Source organism: Coregonus lavaretus (assembly GCF_964263955.1).
Source record: "Coregonus lavaretus genome assembly, chromosome: 5".
Classification (NCBI taxonomy): domain Eukaryota; kingdom Metazoa; phylum Chordata; class Actinopteri; order Salmoniformes; family Salmonidae; genus Coregonus; species Coregonus lavaretus.
This window is the reverse complement of record NC_139992.1, coordinates 46598103-46617964: the sequence shown is the minus strand read 5'-3', so window position 1 is coordinate 46617964 and position 19862 is coordinate 46598103. Positions and strand designations below refer to the sequence as shown.

Genomic DNA, 19862 nt, shown 5'->3' with positions numbered 1-19862 from the left:
GGTTACAGCATAACATACCGCCGGCCAATAAACAACCTATCACAAACACTCTGACTAAGTTATGGTCATTATGGGGGGGGGGGGTGTTTAAGCTTTAAGCTACTGATCAATGCCAAATATTCAGGCTGCTTGCTCCGACTAAATGTAACATACAGTGAGGGAAAAAAGTATTTGATCCCCTGCTGATTTTGAACGTTTGCCCACTGACAAAGACATGATCAGTCTATAATTTTAATGGTAGGTTTATCTGAACAGTGAGAGAAAGAATAACAACAACAAAATCCAGAAAAACGCATGTCAAAAATGTTATAAATTGATTTGCATTTTAATGAGGGAAATAAGTATTTGACCCCTCTGCAAAACATGATTTAGTACTTGGTGGCAAAACCCTTGTTGGCAATCACAGAGGTCAGACGTTTCTTGTAGTTGGCCACCAGGTTTGCACACATCACAGGAGGGATTTTGTCCCACTCCTCTTTGCAGATCTTCTCCAAGTTATTAAGGTTTCGAGGCTGACGTTTGGCAACTCGAACCTTCAGCTCCCGCCACAGATGTTCTATGGGATTAAGGTCTGGAGACTGGCTAGGCCACTCCAGGACCTTCATGTGCTTCTTCTTGAGCCACTCCTTTGTTGCCTTGGCCGTGTTTTTTGGGTCATTGTCATGCTGGAATACCCATCCATTACCCATTTTCAATGCCCTGGCTGAGGGAAGGAGGTTCTCACCCAAGATTTGACGGTACATGGCCCCGTCCATCGTCCCTTTGATGCGGTGAAGTTGTCCTGTCCCCTTAGCAGAAAAACACCCCCAAAGCATAATGTTTCCACCTCCATGTTTGATGGTGGGGATGGTGTTCTTGGGGTCATAGGCAGCATTCCTTCTCCTCCAAACCTGGCGAGTTGAGTTGATGCCAAAGAGCTCGATTTTGGTCTAATCTGACCACAACACTTTCACCCTGTTCTCCTCTGAATCATTCAGATGTTCATTGGCAAACTTCAGACGGGCCTGTATATGTGCTTTCTTGAGCAGGGGGATCTTGCGGGCGCTGCAGGATTTCAGTCCTTCACGGCGTAGTGTGTTAGCAATAGTTTTATTGGTGACTATGGTCCCAGCTGCCTTGAGATCATTGACAAGATCCTCCCGTGTAGTTCTGGGCTGATTCCTCACCGTTCTCATGATCATTGCAACTCCACGAGGTGAGCTCTTGCATGGAGCCCCAGGCAGAGGGAGATTGACAGTTATTTTGTGTTTCTTCCATTTGCGAATAATCGCACCAACTGTTGTCACCTTCTCACCAAGCTGCTTGGCGATGGTCTTGTAGCCCATTCCAGCCTTGTGTAGGTCTACAATCTTGTCCCTGACATCCTTGGAGAGCTCTTTGGTCTTGGCAATGGTGGAGAGTTTGGAATCTGATTGATTGATTGCTTCTGTGGACAGGTGTCTTTTATACAGGTAACAAGCTGAGATTAGGAGCACTCCCTTTCAGAGTGTGCTCCTAATCTCAGCTCGTTACCTGTATAAAAAGACACCTGGGAGCCAGAAATCTTTCTGATTGAGTGGGGATCAAATACTTATTTCCCTCATTAAAATGCAAATCAATTTATAACATTTTTGACATGAGTTTTTCAGGATTCTTTTGTTGTTATTCTGTGTCTCACTGTTCAAATAAACCTACCATTAAAATTATACACTGATCATTTCTTTGTCAGTGGGCAAATGTACAAAATCAGCAGGGGATCAAATAATTTTTTCCCCTCACTGTAGTAGACATATTTTGGGGTACCTCCAAGTCGTATGATACTGTATGTAAGTATGGTCTGGTTACTTAAGAAATAAATGAATGTTATTCGATTTGTAACATATCATACGGATTGGAGGACACAACATATCATACTAAATGGTGGATGCAAAAAACGTCCCAATCCATACGATTTGCTCTGAGACCAGGTTGAAATTGACAAATATATCTACAATGTAACATCAACATTTGCACTGGCAATTGATATGCTGTATTAGGCTACAGGTCTGTGCTGGCAACTAACTCCACCTTGGGACAAAACCATGCATCATTATAATCTATAGCCAGGGTCAGTGTACAACAATTTCACATCTGTCAAGATTCAGATGCAGCCAATCTTATGCACAGTTTGTGCGCCAAGTTCATATCTAACGCAAAACCCCATCTCGGACACAAAGACTACAACCAGGCTTGAGCAGAGGCTGCCTCGGGCTTTCCTGAATTATAAATTCACATAAAGTAATTTGTCTCATGACATGTAGTTTTGCGGTTTGCGTAAAAGTGCTATGCTACAATTTTGGCGCAACAGCCCATCTTTTTCAACGTAGACCATAAATAGAAGTATAGCAATAGGAGTATCAATTTGGCAATCTTCATATGACATGAAAATGTATGTTGATGACTTCGCCTACCTCAGTAGGTTGGGCAGAGGTATGGAGCCCGAGGCTGTCCCCAGGATTCCCTTTTTCCCACTCAGTAATTTCTCCACCAGGACCACATTCCCGATCCGGGCCGCTTCTAGTAGTTCTTGTTCCTTCCCCATCCCGACCGAAATTCTTCTAATCCCGGATTTATAATCCAAAAAGGGGATCCCCCTTTACTGTCTCGTGTGAAAAAACATTTCAGGGGGTTCTTTTTACTGCATGTTGCAGTAAGCGTTCCCTCAAATAGGTAGGTTATCGTCCGCGGTGTGCTGCAAGGTTGGCTGAGCAAGGCTCAGTTGCAGAACGAGTCCATTGTCGAACCGAACGCACGAATGAGGAACCGTAAATAGCGCGTTTTGCACGGTGCTGCCTGCTGCAGCTGGCTCGAGGGAACGACGAACAAGCCGGTTGCCAAACCCAGACCGCCACTCGCTCTCTTCGACTATTTCGTCCTCTCTTCTCTCTCTGTGTAGCCCAACAAACACAATGTGTCGTGTCCTATCGTATGTCTGTCTGTTATTGTAGCATCCCAATCTCTCCCTCTCTCTTTCTCTCAGTTCTCCACTTTCTTCGAACCGCACTCGCCACAGTGTGTAATGATCTCCTGCCGAATACAGCGTTGTACAGTATGGGCGTGGATGGCGGGGTTACAGCACCAACAGGAGGCGAAAAGGCTTTGTTATTTATTTCCCAACTAAAGAAAGTCAAAAATTATATGAAAAGGCTCCTATATTCGGATAGCAGTCAGCTTTTGGAGCAATATCGATTTGTATATTCAACTATTGAGCGAATAACGGGTGCACATTTCATTATTATTGGATTATCAAGATAACCGTCTAAAATACATCAACTATCAGTGGATGCTGTAAAACAAAAAATATGGGCTATATACTGAAAATAATAGCAGCCTATGCCACCTGTTTGTGTGGCAAAACAAAGCAAGAGACCCATGTTTTTTAATGGTCTGCTCTGTCCATTGACAGCCTTGGATTGAGACACACCCCCTTTGTCAATCTCTTCCTCCCTTGCCAGAAGATTTGCCAGCGGTGACCTGCAGAGAATACACAATTATTGACAGGTTTACTGTCGGTTAATTAGGAATGATGTCACTATTTTCGTAACAATGCTGTAAGATAAGGAACACACACACGGCTGTGTGATTGTGCCCTGGCCCCTGTCTGCACCTATGATGTGAGCTCAGTGCATTGCTTCCTGTCTTGCTGGGAAGAGAAGAACCCCCTATTGAGAGACGGAGGGTGATGGAGAAAAAAAAGAGAGAGTAGGACTTCATATTGCTTACTAAAAGAGAGGGAGGAGAGGAATGTCCTTGCCAGAGAGAGAGAGAGAGAAGCAGCTGCAGCCCCATCGGGTGTTGGCTAGAGATACTACAATCTGACTGTCAGGAGAAAGCAGTGAAGCTGATCTCATGAGCCAAATCTATTCCAGAGCAGAGCCACACACACGACAATCCTTGTTTCACTCCATTGTTTAGCTGTCATTCGGTCATTTCATTGGTAGATGGATGAGAGGAGAAATGTGTGCTTCAAAACAAATCAAACCTACTAAATGATACATCTATTTTTTCATTTTCTACTCTTCTCCATTCTGATTTTTAACTGGATTATATGACAAAACCACAACAAGGGGCGCATTCAGCAAGACGCAACGTTTTGGAACATTCAGATCAAAATATGCTATAAAAAACAAAAAGTTCCTCTCTGACACCTACAATAAGGAATCACCTTGGCTATTTTCATGGCATTTCTATCTGCAACATTTGACTACTGAACCTGGCTCTGGGTGACTACAGGGGAACCTACAGTCAGTACACATACCAGTAGATGTCACACTTGGACTGCTTTTCTGTCTTCATCAAGGACGCTGGCAGCATACACAACAGTGGACAGTAAGGGCTCTCTCTCAATCCATCCATGTCCTCTCCTTGACTACTCGGATCTGAAAGACCTGACCACAATTAACACAACTATAAGCAGTCTAGCAGATTAAATATGGCCGACATCAAAGGGTCATCATTTTGACCTGCAAACAACGGTTTCTGCTGCTCCTGGCTCATCAGGGGAGGTCCCCGTTTGAGAAGGTGTTTCGGTGCTGCTCACTACACCTTCTGAAGGGTGCGCCCATCGTGTTGATCTGGCCCGATCTGAGCCAGGTGGCTTGTCCACTACTCCTCCCTTTTAAGTCAGAGCCATTGAGATGCCTTCTCTGGCTCTTTTTCAGTTAATCTTTCCTCAATTCCTTGAAAAAGCACTGGAGAAGAAGGCCTGAGTGGAGGGATCTTGGACCGTCCCCTCCAATACGGTTGAGAGTGAGGCCAGGCGATACCCTCAAATTTAAATCTGGACCTCTAAGCCAGTTCCACTGCTTTTTTTCTCCTCTAAATCGGGGACTGAGTTAGACCTGGGACACCAGGTGGTGCGATTAATTATCAGGTAGAACAGAAAACCAGCAGCACTCCGGACCTCCAGGGTAGGATTTGATTACTCCTGGCCTAGGATGTGAGGAGTCACGAATACGTATTGAGAATGAGCCTTGCCTCCTGCCCATCTATGTGGCAGACCTTCTTTCTCTGTGCTCCCTTTACTCCTCAGTGCAGAATCCTCAGTGCCCTCCTCCACAGTATTGCCCTCCACTGGTAGACACTTGGACAGTTGGTCTTCAATCCCTTGTCAATGTCTGGTACTTCAGCAGCTTTCCTTTCGTATGCTTCCACGATCGACTCCTACCATGGAACTGTTTGCTCTGTCCCATTAGTGGACTGGTGGAAGAAATATGGTGGAAGTTCCCTTGGCCAGATTCACCAGCTTTAAACCCCCCACAATTCAGTAGATAGGCAGATGAAGCATGGGTCACACCCAAGGTCATAACATTTACATTTTGATCATTTATCTGACGCGCTTATCCAGAGTGACTTAGTTAGTGAATTCAACTTTAAATGGGGAATTCCGCCACTTTTCAACCTCATATTCATTATCTCCAGCAACATACCTGTTTCTACATGTTTGAAAATCACTGTTTTTAAAATTATTTAACTTTTGATGTCATTGGGCAGAACTTTTTAACTGTATATATTTTTTTCTACCAAAAAACAACTCAATTTTCAGATATGTAGACACTGGCATTGTGCTGAAGACAATGAACATGAGGTTGAAAAGTGGTGGAATTGCCCTTTGAGGTAGCTAGGTAAAACAACCACATCACAGTCATTGTAAGTAAAAGTTTCCTCAATAGCGAAGCTATCAGCATAATCATTGCTAGTAAGAACAGATAAGTGCAAGTGTTAGTACAAGAAAGGCAAGTACAACAGCATGACAATTGAGAAATACATCTTTGATTGGATACCTTTTTATTTTCATCAGTAGCTCAGCAGCTTTGACAGACAAATATGACATCTTAAGTCCTTTTCTTTTTGTTCTCAGGAGGCAGAGCTCCCAGGAGAGGAGAGCGGCCGAGCAGGTCAAGGGAGGAGCTATTGTAAAGAGGGGGCGGGTCTGTTCGGACCAGGAAGTGGATGAGAAACAGAGGGGGGTAGCCTTTAAATTACAATCAAGTGTTCAAATCCTAACTGCCATTTCAAGTCTTGTTGTCAGTGTTGAGCAGGTAAGAGAACCTGCATCGTATCAAGGTAGAGAGATCTGGGGAGAGGGGACAGCGCAGCTTGGAAAGACATTCAGCTGGACTGGACTGAACTAGGCCTAGGCTGGGCTAGGTCTACAATTTGGATAGTTAAAGTAGAAAAATAATGTATTCCCGAACTGTGCCCTTTTTGAAGGACTAGGTTGGGGTCATTTCGAGTGAGCCTGCCAGTGAAAACCAAAGAAAGAAAAACAGTTGCCATCATTGGTGTGAATATAACTACTTTGTCCTTTTTCAGTTTTGTTTCAGGGCAATTGTTTTTTTACTTGATCTCCTTGCCATACGGGACAGAGAACCTGCAGACTGCACCTTTAAAGTGTGAGGCAAGCCATTGTAATGTCAGCAAATCTCATGATACTACTGGAAACGTCCCTGTGTAAGACGTGATGCTTCAGACAGTACTGCCCGCTGACTGTATTCTGTGTGTTGAGCCAAAAGCATGTTCCAAAGGGGAAATATAGCTCATTTCTATTCTACTCTATTCTAGAACACTCCCCCAAGGAGTTTATGCAAATATAGAATGCACGCACAGAAAAGCACATGCGCCAGTGTTTTCCCTCCTGCATTTGGAGGAGAGAGTAAGCTAACGTAGCAGGCGTAAAAGAAACGCCTGAAACTAGATCCTCTACATACAAATCTTGACTAAAAAAAACCCCCCAAAAACCTGTCTGGAGGTTCTCTTCTGCACTGTTCAACCAATCCAGTACATGTGGAGGAGGAGTTAAGATGGAGCGTCACCTTGTTAACATCCAAAAGCGGAAGTCGCGTCACAGGCTCCCTTTCCATTTCCCCTGAAAACCGGATCATACGATTGTTGGGGACTCGGCAGAGGTGAGAGCGCAGAGCTGTATTCATTAGTTGCAGACCATTGCAAAAAAAACTTTTTGCAATGGAAACCGTTTACTCTAGGAACTAAACAGTGCAAACTGAACCAACAGTGCAAACTGGACCTACCTGAATTTGTCCAATATAAACTTTTTTAGTTGCAAAACATTTTGTAATGGAATCCAAATAATGAATACACCCCAGGCTTTATCCTCATTGGAGAATAGAGACGGTAACTTGCTGTCCACATTAGTGTTCTTTCCACTCATTGGATGATCGAGAAATTACAGAATAGTGTTCTCAACCGGATTGGAGGATGCTTTCGTACAGGGGTCATATTTACAGTGAATATAGTTCAAAAGTGCTAGACACGCAACTAGCTATTTACATGTAGAAAAATAGGGGAAAAGGCCAGTGCAATGGGACATTATGGGCATTGAAGACGTCAACTAGATGGAATGGAAAGTAAGAAAAGTAAATGTGAAAATATTTAAATTGTATATTTTCATTTTCAATTCAATGAAATGCTTGTTTTAGTAACATGACAAATACATGTTGAACACACACACACATTGCGCAACCATTCAGAATTCTGTAGAAAACATTTGTGTGTACGCTTTGCCCATCATAAGTACATTACCATACACACACACTCCAAGTACAACTGGTTAAGTGCTAGATAAAAAAAAATCATAAGCACCAAATTACATGTTCTATGTTTCAGCGCAGTGCAAAATAAGTCTATTTTTAAGACATTCCTCCAAAAGATATGACATTCAGTCTCACCCCACCCAACCAGGCAAGCCCCTCCCATAAAGATGCAATAAGGTCATAATACATGTAGAATACGCTCCTCCAAAATTTGATGCATGATAAAGTTCCCCCTTTTTGCATTGTTTATCCTATTTAAGGTAACGATTCGGGGAGGGCAACTTTTCCCCCAAGCCTAACATTCAGGACTCCCACCCCACCCAATCTCCCTAGGCTCTCCATTCCACTTGAGGGCTGTTTAATTTAGATTTGGCCCCTCCCTCTCCCCCTCCCTCCATACGCTCCAATATTTAGGAGGCAGCTCTGGCTTGCAGAGTCGGATTACTGGAGAGAGACTGAACACTTTAATTTACTGCATAAAGAGAGACAAACTAAAAACAAGCACGACAATCATGTAAAACAAGCATGTGTACTGCAGTCCTTAGTCCCAGCCCAGGGATGACACGGCAGCACTGTATCGAAGGGGGGGTGAAAGTCTAACTGTCCACTTTCCAGTTCCTCTACTGGCGGTAGGATGGGGGTGGTAGGCGGGCTGAAGTGAAAAAGTAGCCCCCCTCTCGGGTTTTCAGGGACTGTGTGTGTGTGTGTGTGTGTGTTAAGGAGTAGACTTCATGGGCCATTTGTGTGTGTGTGTGTGTGTGTGAGGTCTAGTTCTTAGGCGACCAGCCCTTCATCAGAACAGGCTTGAATGACCCGGCTGACGCTTGAATAATACTTGTATGATGCTATATCAAGTAGCCCCAGTATCCAGCACCCCTTCTCCCCTGTGGTGATATGCAGCACTGCAGGCTGGTGATCACTGGGCCTCTGTTGGCCTACCCTAGCTGCTGTTCACTTTGAGACTCTTCATGCGGTGCAACAGGGAGTCCTTCTCCATTTGGGCCTCAGCTAGAGCCATCTTGGCTTTGGACAGCTCCAGTTTCAAACACTCGTTCTCCTCTATCAACAGCTAGGGGGAAACAGAAGAGTGTGTAAGTGAAATTCTTATGGAAAAATCTACTTTTTGGTCCACCAGCCACTGTGGCAGGTAGATTTGTTTTAAAATCTACCAGACACTCAGATTTTTTTACCTGCCAAAATATTGTTTTCCCCACTAAAATTACACTAACAAAACACAAAAAAACAGATGAGCATGGTTTGTAATGTTTCTAAAACAAATGTATTACTAGTAAGAACTAATGTGGTATATTGTTTAATTTAATTTTTTGTGACCTGAGTCTTTTAACCAAAATATCACAGATGAGACAAACATGTTCACTTAAGGGCGGGAGGTTACCATGGTAGCGCGACTAGAGTCATGTTTGTAGCTGTATCTGACTAGTAGAAGGGTTGTCTTCTCTGCCCTAGCAGTTACATCTCAAACATAGAAAAACAACCTAGCTTGTGAACAAAACAATGTATATAGCCAAGAAACACAAGTAGGCATCAAATTTGACCAACTTTGATGCCTGTTCGCAGCGCTTCTAAAAATGAATATTTCACTCAGCTCTTCACGTGCGCACAGCCCCCAGCCAGGCAGTGTTGCAGCGCGAGGTGGAATAGGCTATATAGGATATGTAGTTCTTTGACTGTGCGATTAATTTACCAGCTATGAAACAAACCGGCGGAAATACTTTGAAAACAGCTATTGCAGCATTTATTTTACTATACATATGATCATACTTGACTATTTATATTCACAAATGCGAGTGAAATGCTCGCACTGTGGAACCCTGACCACCCGCCAACATGGCTGGTGAAATATACATTTTACCCGCCAATGCCAAAATTGACCCTCATTTGGCAGGTGGCGGATGTTAATTTTAGGCCCTGGATGAGTGGGTGATGTGTGTGTGTGTGGACTACACACCAGTTCTTTGTTGGAGGGGGTTGTGCTAGAACTAGCAGGGCTGTGGGTCTGTGTGGCCTTGGGAGTGCTGTTGACCACACCCACACTCTCAGGGACTGGAGACAGACCGCTGTCAATCAATTGGACTTCTTTCTCAGACACATTTTCCACTGTGACAACAGAGAGAGTGGGTGAAAGAGAGAAAGGTAGAAATAAACTTCTAAGGCATGTCATTGTATGATGATGAAATGAGAGTCTTAGGGAGGAGGGTGCAGGAGGGTGTGTGTGTTACTGTCTTTGTGTATAAGTGAATGTGTGAGGCAGTGTGTGTGTGTGTGTGTGTTTATACGTGAGGCATGAATGTGTGTGTGTCAATGTGTAGATGCATACGGCAGTGTGTGTGTGTGAGGCAGTCTGTGTGTGTATGTGTGCATGAGGTCGTGTGTGTGTGTGTCTGTGTGCATGAGGTCGTGTGTGTGTGTGTCTGTATGCATGAGGTAGTGTGTGTGTGTATGTATGCATGAGGTAGAGTGTATGTATGCATGAGGTAGAGTGTATGTATGCATGAGGTAGTGTGTGTGTATGCATGAGGTAGTGTGTGTGTGAATGTTTGAGGCAGTGTGTGTTTGTGCATGAGTGAATGTTTGAGGCAGTGTGTGTGTGTGTCTCACCCCCTATAGAGAAGGCTCCATCGTCGGTCCTGTGGATGAGCAGGTTGGAGATGTGCAGGGTGATGGGGGTGGGATCAGGGTCAGACGGGTTGTCACGGGGACCATCATCCTGCAGAGGGGGACAGAGGTTAATGTGTGTGTGTGTGTGTGTCTGTCTGTCTGTTCCGGCGTCTGTGCCCGCGTCTGTGCGGGCGTCTGTCTGTGCGTGTGTCTATGTGCGTCGGTCTGTCTGTCTGTGTGTCTGTGTGTCCATCCCCACCTTCAGGTCGATGTGTGTGTCCCTGACGCTGATCTCCATGGGGAGGACCTGGGGGGCGGAGTCATCCTCCAGGAAGTGAGCCAGGTTCCTTAGAGACGACATGAGGAAGCTGGCCCGGTAGCCGCGGAGACGCAGCTGGAGGAAACCGTTGGTCTCGGCCAGGGGGGAGTGGGCGGCGGCGCAGGGCCCGCTCTCCAGCCGAGCCCTGACCTCCGGGTGATGGGTGGTCCCGTCTGAATTGACCTCCAGACCACCACCTAGCGAGGGAAAGAGAGGAAGGAGAGAGAAAAGGTGGGGGAAAGAGAGACAGGAGTGGGGGGAAGGAGAGAGGGGAGTGGGAGGATTGGGGAGAAGATGAGAATAACATCATTAATAAATCACACAGTAATCAATCAATTCCCATTCAAAAGAGAAGGCATAGATTGGCTGCAATACAAACAGAATCACTGCAACCACAATTCAAAGAAAAGGCTCAGCGATGGCCGCTTGGCAGGTATACAACCAGACATTGCCTTACTGCTGACGCCCCGTCTATGAATTCCATTTCTAAGGTGTGACAAATTTGTAAAGCAAAGTCCCTTTTGGGGGGGTACTAATCCCATAAAGCAATTTCAAGGCCAGCAAAGTGCCACAGCAGCTGCACCCACGCAAGAACACACACGTTAAGATAACGATGTTAAAGCATCTGTCACTGCCTCAGTAAGGAAGGAAGGAGAGATGGAGGGAGGAAATGGCAGAGAAGTGAGTAAGAGAAGGTAAGAGGTAAAAATAGAAATAGTGAGAAAGTGATAGAAGGAGAGAAAGACAGAGGGGTAGGAAAGGAGAGAGAGAGGGGGTAGGGAAGGAGAGGGAGAGAGACAGAGGGGGGTAGGAAAGGAGAGGGAGAGAGAGAGAGGAGGAGGTAGGAAAGGAGAGGGAGAGAGAGAGAGAGGGGGTTAGGGAAGGAGAGAGAGAGAGGGGGGGGTAGGGAAGGAGAGAGAAAGAGAGGTAGGGAAGGAGAAGGAGAGAGAGAGAGAGAGGGGTAGGGAAGGAGAGAGAGAGAGGGGTAGGGAAGGAGAGAGAGAGGGGTAGGGAAGGAGAGAGAGAGAGAGAGGGGTAGGGAAGGAGAGAGAGAGAGAGGTAGGGAAGGAGAGGGAGAGAGAGAGGTAGGGAAGGAGAGGGAGAGAGAGAGAGAGGGGTAGGGAAGGAGAGAGAGAGAGGTAGGGAAGGAGAGGGAGAGGTAGGGAAGGAGAGGGAGAGAGAGAGGTAGGGAAGGAGAGGGAGAGAGAGAGAGGTAGGGAAGGAGAGGGAGAGAGAGAGAGAGGGGTAGGAAAGGAGAGAGGGGGATTACACTTCTGTGAAAGAGGGAGGAGGCGGAGCTAAGATAGTGTTTCTCTCATTGCCTGAACCCCTGAATCTGCTGAGAGTGAGAGCGAGAGGACACGGTCTCATAGTACTGGGGGTTAATATGGACCTCACCAACCCCCTCTTAAATATTCACACATGTAGGAGGTGACATGCTCGAGACACACATGCACACACAACCTGCGGTGCCACGAACACACCGACACTGGGTTTAATGTAGCTGGTAATGGGAGCAAAACCCCCATTAGTGCTAATGCACCGTCTCACTGCAGCAGTTAGGACACACACAGCCCTTGAGACACACACTGCAGTCACACACAGTGTGTGTGAGTTTGTGTTTGGTTTTACTATCCTTGTGGGAACCAGAAGTCCTCACCAGGATAGTAAAACAAGGAAAATCGTGGGGACATTTCGCTGGTCCCCACAAGGAAAAAGGCTATTATAGGCTTAGGGGTTAAGTTAAGGGCTACAATTAGGGTTAGAATTGGGGTTAGGTTTAGGGAAAATAGGATTTTGAATGGGAATCAATTGTTTGGTCCCCACAAGGATAGTAAAACAGTGTGTGTGTGTGTGTGTGTGTGTGTGTGTGTAGCATGCTTAGTGGAGTAAAAAGACTAATGACTATCTCGGTCATTTCATACCAATGATCAAATCAGAGACACTGTAAAACACACAAAACAGGTACTAACACTTGTGCGCAAGCTTGTGTATGCCCATCCATGCTTATGTTCCACACACACATACCTTTGCTGCCTGGGGCAGGGGGTACAATAGTACTGCCCTGAGCAGTGGGTACCATACCTGCAAGAGTTATGGAAGGGTAAACTAAGTAAATTGGGAGTGTGTGTGTGTGTGTGTGTGAGTGTAGCCTTAACCCAGCTATAGAGAGAACTCCACGAGAATGGGGAATAGCTCAACTGCAGTGTGTGTGTGTGACTGCAGTGTGTGTGTGTGTGTGTGTGTGACTGCAGTGTGTGTGTGTGTGTGTGTGTGTGTGTGACTGCAGTGTGTGTGTGTGTGTGTGTGTGACTGCAGTGTGTGTGTGTGTGTGTGTGTGACTGCAGTGTGTGTCTCGAGGTGTGTCGGTACTAGCCCACATGTATGTGTGTGCGCGCGTATACATTTGTGTGTGTACGCATGGGCATGCACGTGCGCGCGTGTGTCTATGTGTGCCGTTGTCCTTACCCAGGCTGCGGTTGCTGAGGTATTGCCGGAGGCTGACATTTCCCAGCTGTGTGGGTCTGACACGACCCACCTCCAGAGCGACAGCCGTGCTCTCCCCTCGCACCTCCATCCCCACACACACACACTGCACCTTCAGCACCAGCACCGACACCTGGGGGGAGAGGGAGGTATTAAGTTGGATAAGAGCATCTGCTAAATGAATGTAAAAATGTAAGTTAACTCAATCAATTCAGAAAGTGTACTCATGCATGTGTGTATATGTATATATAGAGTGTGTGTGTGTATGCACGTGTGTGTATGCACGTGTGTGTACTGCAGGGTGTTTGTTCATGTGTCCATGCCTGCATACATTTCATGTGCGTGTGTGTTACCATGTCTTTGGTGGGTTCGTCGATGCTCTGGGAGGTGGCGCTGACAGTATCAGGTGAGCCAGCACCGTCCTGCTCCCCTGTGCCAATGGCCGATGCTGCTGCTGCCTCCTTGGCAATTTCTGTGGCACTCTGCTCACTCACCGCATCCTTAAAGCCTGAGATGGACATGTCGTCTGTGGACACATCATTAATTAATTGATGGTCTGCTACCGATACATTGATAAATATCAGACACAAACCTAGATTCTTGATTCTGGTATAGATCACATCAGCTCACAACTGCCATCTCCTGGACAAACTATGTAATAGAAGAACTATGCAAAAGCCATTCAAGATACATAGAAACTGGGGTTTACCCTCCATATTTAGGCCAAATATTTTTTTATTTTTTTTTCCTGGTTTCTGTTCTCCTATAAAATAATGCATAAATTGAGGCACAGTGACAAGATCTGTGAGTCACGGATAGCCCTAGTCAGACCTGTTATGCCTGGAGGAGAATCATGCTCAACCCCATAGCAAAATGAATAGAATTGCAGGAAATTAGCATCCGAAGCAGAGTTCGGAATATTAATATATATATGTGAATGGTGTGTATAGACAGTATGTGAATAGAAAAGGTGAGTACAGCAGTAGTTATATAGGATGAGCCTAGACTAGAATACTGTATATACATATGAAGTGGGTAAAACAGTATGTAAACTATTATTACATTATTAAAGTGGTAGCCGGCTAGTGACAGTGACTAAGGTTCAGGCCAGGGAACTGGGCGGAGGACGGCTAGTGGTGACTGTTTAACAGTCTGAAGGCCTGGAGATAGAAACTGTTTATCAGTATCTCGGTCCCAGCTTTGATGCACCTGTACTGTCTGTCTTCTAGATGGTTGCGGGGTGAACAGGCCGTGGCTGGGCTGCTGAGGTCCTTGATCTTCTTGGCCTTCCTGAGACACCGATGTAGATGCCCCCGATGATGCATTGCACTGACCGCACCACCCTCTGGAGAGCCCTGCGGTTGCGGGCGGTGAAATTGCAGTACCATGCGGTAATACAGCCCGACAGGATGCTCTCGATGGTGCATCTGTAGAAGTTTGTTAGGGTCTTACATGCTAACCAAGCCGGCTCCGCGCGTGCATCTGCGTGCGCCTTTCGTGCGCATGTTGATTTTGTCTATCCCCACCAGAGGCGTTCATGACACGCAGGTTAAAATACCAAAACAAACTGTGAACCAACTATATTAATTTGGGGACAGGTCAAAACACACATGAAACATTCATGGACATTTAGCTAGCTTGCTGTTAATTTGTCCTGGGAGATAAACTTTTTTAGCTGGATCTTTGTAGAATTTTGACCCATTTAGTCTCACACAATATCGTGTGTTGTCTACTCTGACAATTAATTCACAGATAAAGAGGAAACCTGGTTAGTTTTTAGTTAGTTTTCTTTGATTAATCTATTCTCGTTCATCTTTCTTCTGTGGATTATATATGGCGGTTGGCAACCAACTTTAAGGTGCATTACCGCCACCAACTGGACTGGAGTGTGGACCTCAGTTCATCTTTCAATCACCCAGGTGGGTATATGCTCCTAAAAACCAATGAGTAGATGAGAGAGGCGGGACTTGCAGCGTGTCAAGCATCTAAAATAGAGCCAAGTTATATTTTAGCGCTTGGTACGCAGACACCCGTTGACGCGTGCAGGCAGTTGATGAAATGATTGAATAACGTGTACATTTATTTTGCAACGCTCGTAACGAGACCGGTTTGGTCAGCATATTAGAGGCCAAGCCAAATTTCTTCAGCATCCTGAGGTTGAAGAGGCTATGTTGCACCTTCTTCACCACGCTGTCAGTGTGAAGGGACCATTTCAGATTCTCAGTGAGGAACTTGAAGCTTTTGACCCTCTCCACTGCGGCCCCTTCGATGTGGATGAGGGCGTTCACTCTCTCCACGATCAGCTCCTTAGTTTTGTTGACGTTGAGGGAGAGGTTATTTTCCTAGCACCACTCCGCCAGGGCTCTCTCCTCCTCCTTGTAGGCTGTCTCATTGTTGTTGGTAATCAGGCCTACCATTGTTGTGTCGTCAGCAAACCTGATGAATGAGTTGGAGACGTGCGTGGCCACGCAGTAATGGGTGAACAGGGAGTACAGGAGGGGGCTGAGCATGCACCCCTGAGGGGCCCCCTGTGTTGAGGGTCAGAGTGGTGGAGGTGATGTTGCCTACCTTCACAACCGGAGGTCGGGCCGTCAGGAAGTCTAGGATCCAGTTTCACAGGGATGGGTTCAGACCCAGGGCCCTGAGCTCAGACCCAGGGCCCTGTGTGTGTGTGTGTGTGTGTGTGTATGTGTGTGTGTTTCCTACCTCTCTCCAGCAGGCTGTATGCGTCCGCGTCTCCGTCCTCCATCAGGTAGCTGTCTATGGAGAGGTTGTCCAAGGACTGCAGAGACGGAGTCTTCTTCATGTTCTTATAGGACACTGAGAAACTGGACTGGGAACGCTCCCTCATCAGACGCCCGCTGAAACACACACACGTGAGTGGGGGAGAAGGGTGAGGGGAAAGAAAAACAGGAGTACTATGGACCTCGAGGCATGGATTTGATTTGAATAGACCTGCGCCCGGTTTCCCAAAGCATCTTAAGGCTGAGTTGATCGTTAGAACCATTGAGCTGGTTCTAACAATGAACTTAGCCTTCAAATGCTTTTGTAAAACCGGGCCCAGGTCTAGACCATTTACCACAAGCAAGGACCTAGCCTAGGCTATATGCTACTAGTCACCAGATAAAGGCTACACACAAACTATTCACCGGGTACACACACCAACTTGCAGCTTGGAAACAGATACAGACCCACATACACTCCCACAGACAAGTCTACGTGCAGATACAACACACACACACCACAACGTGAACAGATATTTAAAGGAATGCGCACACACACACACAGAGACAGACCCATAGCGTGTCTTACATGTTGGAAATAGAATATAGGGAGGTGGACCGGTTGTTTGAGGAGCTGAGCCGGTCAGAAACCACTGACAAACTGCCTTTCCTTTGTAGAGAGAGAACACACACACACACACCTCGCATGGGTCAGAGCAGAGGACACACTGAGCTACAGAGTAGAGTAGCAGAGTGACAAACACACACAAGACACAGACGCACACCTTGTATAGGAGCACATTGGACAAGGCAGAAACACACACACACACACACACACACACACACACACACACACACAAAAAACACCTCTTATGGGTCACAACATTGACATTGTGACGTATAGGGCAGGTACAGTGCGGTCACCGTAGCTACACAGACATGATCCAGATGTAGTACTACAGACTGATGTGATGGGAATTACCAAGTAACAGTAATGATGGTTTACTAAGCTGGGCATGAATAAGTGAGTAACTGTAATGACATCTGCAGGAAGTATTGTTGTGATTGAGTTTTGCAGTAATGGGAGTGACTGTTTATTTAAAGCTGATCATAAGTCCTCTGAATGATTGTTACGGTCTGCCTGCCGATCGGCCTGCATTTCCCACAGTGAATGTTTTACAGAACTGACAGTCTGAATAGCTGGACAATATGTCATAGTAGTAACTGAATCAGTGTTTCCTTTGGACAAATTTGTAGCAATTTTGGGAGTCTGGGGTCCCCCCCCCCCAGATAATTTTTATGTAGAAGGACTGAGAAGCTCAGTTCTGGTGACCTTTTAAAAGGACATTCTATCAAAAAATGAATGAAAATAAAATTGTTGACACCAACCAAAATAGAATTTCTACCTCCAGAAATTAGGCAAATAACATATTGGTAAAAATGTTCTTTAAATTATTGTAACACAGTGGAGCATGCATATAGCCTATGCATGATCCATATAATCAGGTATGCTATTAGCAATAAGCATTATCACCTGTAGCCCAACTGATGCAGCATAGTGGCTATAAATAAATAGGCTGAAGCATTGGGTTGCCTATCTGCATTCACCCTATTGGGCTAATCATTAGTAGAGTCCTGCATCGGGTCGGATACACGTGCGAGCCAAATGGTGGGTGGAATGAAAACATACTTTCAACCCATGGGTCGGCTCGTGGTTCAGAACAATTACATTGCGGATCGCAAACATTTTAAATCAAGATAATATACTTTTTCAAAACCCAGGAGCTTGTTGTGTTGCGAATTCCATTTTGTGAATGCCGAGGCAGACATAAGGATACCAGCCAAGCACGCATTGAGAGTGTGTAGCCGGGAACGGTCCCTTATTTGTGTGATGCTAAAACGTTCTAATTTGTCCACGTGCAGAGCTTATGTTTATTGCCTTACCTCCATAACTTGCTACATTTGCACACACTGTATATATATTTTCTGTTGTATTTTTGACTTTATGTTTTGTTTTACCCCATATGTAACTCTGTTGTTGTTTTTATCGCACTGCTTTGCTTTATCTTGGCCAGGTCGCAGTTGTAAATGAGAACTTGTTCTCAACTGGCTTACCTGGTTAAATAAAGGTAAAAAATAAAAATAAAAAAGTGTTCCCTCTCCCCACCTGAGAATACAACACCTTGCAAAGTTAACTTTTCCTGGGTAGCCTAGCTTACACGAAAATGGCTAATGTAGGCCTAACCAGAGAAATATAAAGAAAGGTTATGATAAGGGAATAGGCTACAACATCACCGTGGAAACATCCTGCGCGATTGAAATCCACATTTTGGATGGACAACAACGCGGTAGATGAATACAGAACCTGCACAAAGTGCAAGCAGGTAGGCCTATATTCATTCGTTCAGTTAATTATCAGTTATTTATTAAATTAATTCAGGCGTTCCTTCATTAGACCATACGCAGGCCATATCTCTTTGCAGCCTATATTAGATGATTTTGGAAATTCACTCCCTTTGGCACGCAAAACTTGAACACGCCTCGAGAGGAATATTTATCTCGCATAGAACACACAACAAGACGACTAGGTAAATAGATAAACTATTCTACTGTGGGGTTGTCCGATTTTTCTATTCATTACTTGTTTTGTTTGCAGAGGAAAAGTACATGTGGACTGTTCCAGCATCTTCAAAGTGTGCCTCGGTATAAATATTTTTTGATGTTCCATATTTTTTGCCGTGGCGCTGCGTCACAGCTAAATGACTGCAGTGGAAACACTGAACTGAATACCTGGTCATTGACAGTGGCTACAGGTCTAAATAGCTGGAAATGAACTGTTACGTAATGACAGTCTAAATAACCGGACTGTATTACGGTAATGACAGTCTAAATAACCAGACTGTTTACGGTAATGACAGTCTAAATAACCGGACTGTATTACGGTAATGACAGTCTAAATAACCGGACTGTTTACGGTAATGACAGTCTAAATAACCGGACTGTATTACGGTAATGACGGAAGGGAATTACCTGGACATAGACTCAGGCATTCTGGCCCCAGGGTTCTTCTCGTTCCAGTCTTTGGTGGAGAGGGGGTCTGAGAGAGTGGGGTCTGCCCCGGAGGACTCACCCTGCTGGGCTTTACAATCAACTCCAGTCCCCGGCTCCTCTCCCCCAGTCCGGGCCTCCAGGGAAGCCTCACCCAACTCCTCCGAACTCGATCTCCCAGTCCTCTCGTCAAGCGACGCCTTCCGGTTGGGGGCGGAGGAGGGGATGAGAGGGGCGGGGCCTTGCGTTATCCCACCCTCTACCCCTCCCCCACAAATAAGCTGGTCCACCATACAGCCTCCCTTCGCCCCAGCCCCCTCCACGTGGGTTCCTCTATCTCCCCCCTCCCCTCCATCGCTCCCAGTCTCCAGGGTGCATCTACTCTCCGAGGGGGACAACTCCGACCCTAGGGGGGAACCAGGACCCTCGGGCTGGGGGACCGGCTTCAAGAGGAGAGCTACCTCCGCACTTTTGAGCAGGATCCCCACACAGGCACTGAAGGGCTGATGGTCTGGAGGGGGGTCCAATGTGGTCTTTGCCTTGTCTCGTTTGGAGCCCATCTCCTCCAGGTCCTGTTGCAGGGTGTGCTGCAAGGCTTTGATGCTGCGCTGCAGCCGCATCAGGAACATGTACTGCCTGTGGCTCACCTGGACACACGTTAGTAATCACAACATACATACATTATGCATTTATCGGTACTTTCATAATACACACATTCTCATAACTACACACATGGACTCTATAAGGTGTCGAAAGCGTTACACAGGGATGCTGGCCCATGTTGACTCCAATGCTTCCCACAGTTGTGTCAAGTTGCCTGGATGTCCTTTGGGTGGTGGACCATTCTTGATACACACGGGAAACTGTTGAGCGTGAAAAACCCATCAGCGTTGCAGTTCTTGACACACAAACCGGTGCGCCTGGCACCTACTGCCATACCCCATTCAAAGGCACTTCAATATTTTGACTTGCCCATTCACCCACTGAATGGCACACATACACAATCCGTGTCTCAATTGTCTCCTTCTTTAACTGATTGAAGTGGATTTAACAAGTGACATCAATAAGTGATCATAGCTTTCACCTGGATTCACC

General features: G+C 45.9%; 2 protein-coding genes across 2 annotated transcripts in view; both read right to left on the bottom strand.

Moving 5' to 3' along the window:
* The window catches only part of LOC311129285 (ankyrin repeat and sterile alpha motif domain-containing protein 1B-like), a gene marked incomplete at both ends in the record, with an annotated part of 149202 nt that extends 146642 nt beyond the window's left edge, over positions 1-2560 (bottom strand). Inside the window, one exon of the mRNA XM_084161571.1 lies at positions 2430-2560. Coding sequence (XP_084017697.1) covers positions 2430-2560 — 131 coding nt within the window. The remainder of the gene's footprint in view (positions 1-2429) is intronic.
* A 3226-nt stretch (positions 2561-5786) lies between these two features.
* Positions 5787-19862, bottom strand: part of LOC311129746 (bridge-like lipid transfer protein family member 3B) — a 45326-nt gene continuing 31250 nt past the window's right edge. Inside the window, 10 exon segments of the mRNA XM_084162169.1 lie at positions 5787-8640; positions 9541-9689; positions 10191-10299; positions 10450-10706; positions 12538-12594; positions 12979-13129; positions 13350-13522; positions 15703-15857; positions 16309-16389; positions 18750-19414. Of these exon segments, the coding sequence (XP_084018295.1) occupies positions 8512-8640; positions 9541-9689; positions 10191-10299; positions 10450-10706; positions 12538-12594; positions 12979-13129; positions 13350-13522; positions 15703-15857; positions 16309-16389; positions 18750-19414 (1926 nt within the window). The 3' untranslated portion in view covers positions 5787-8511.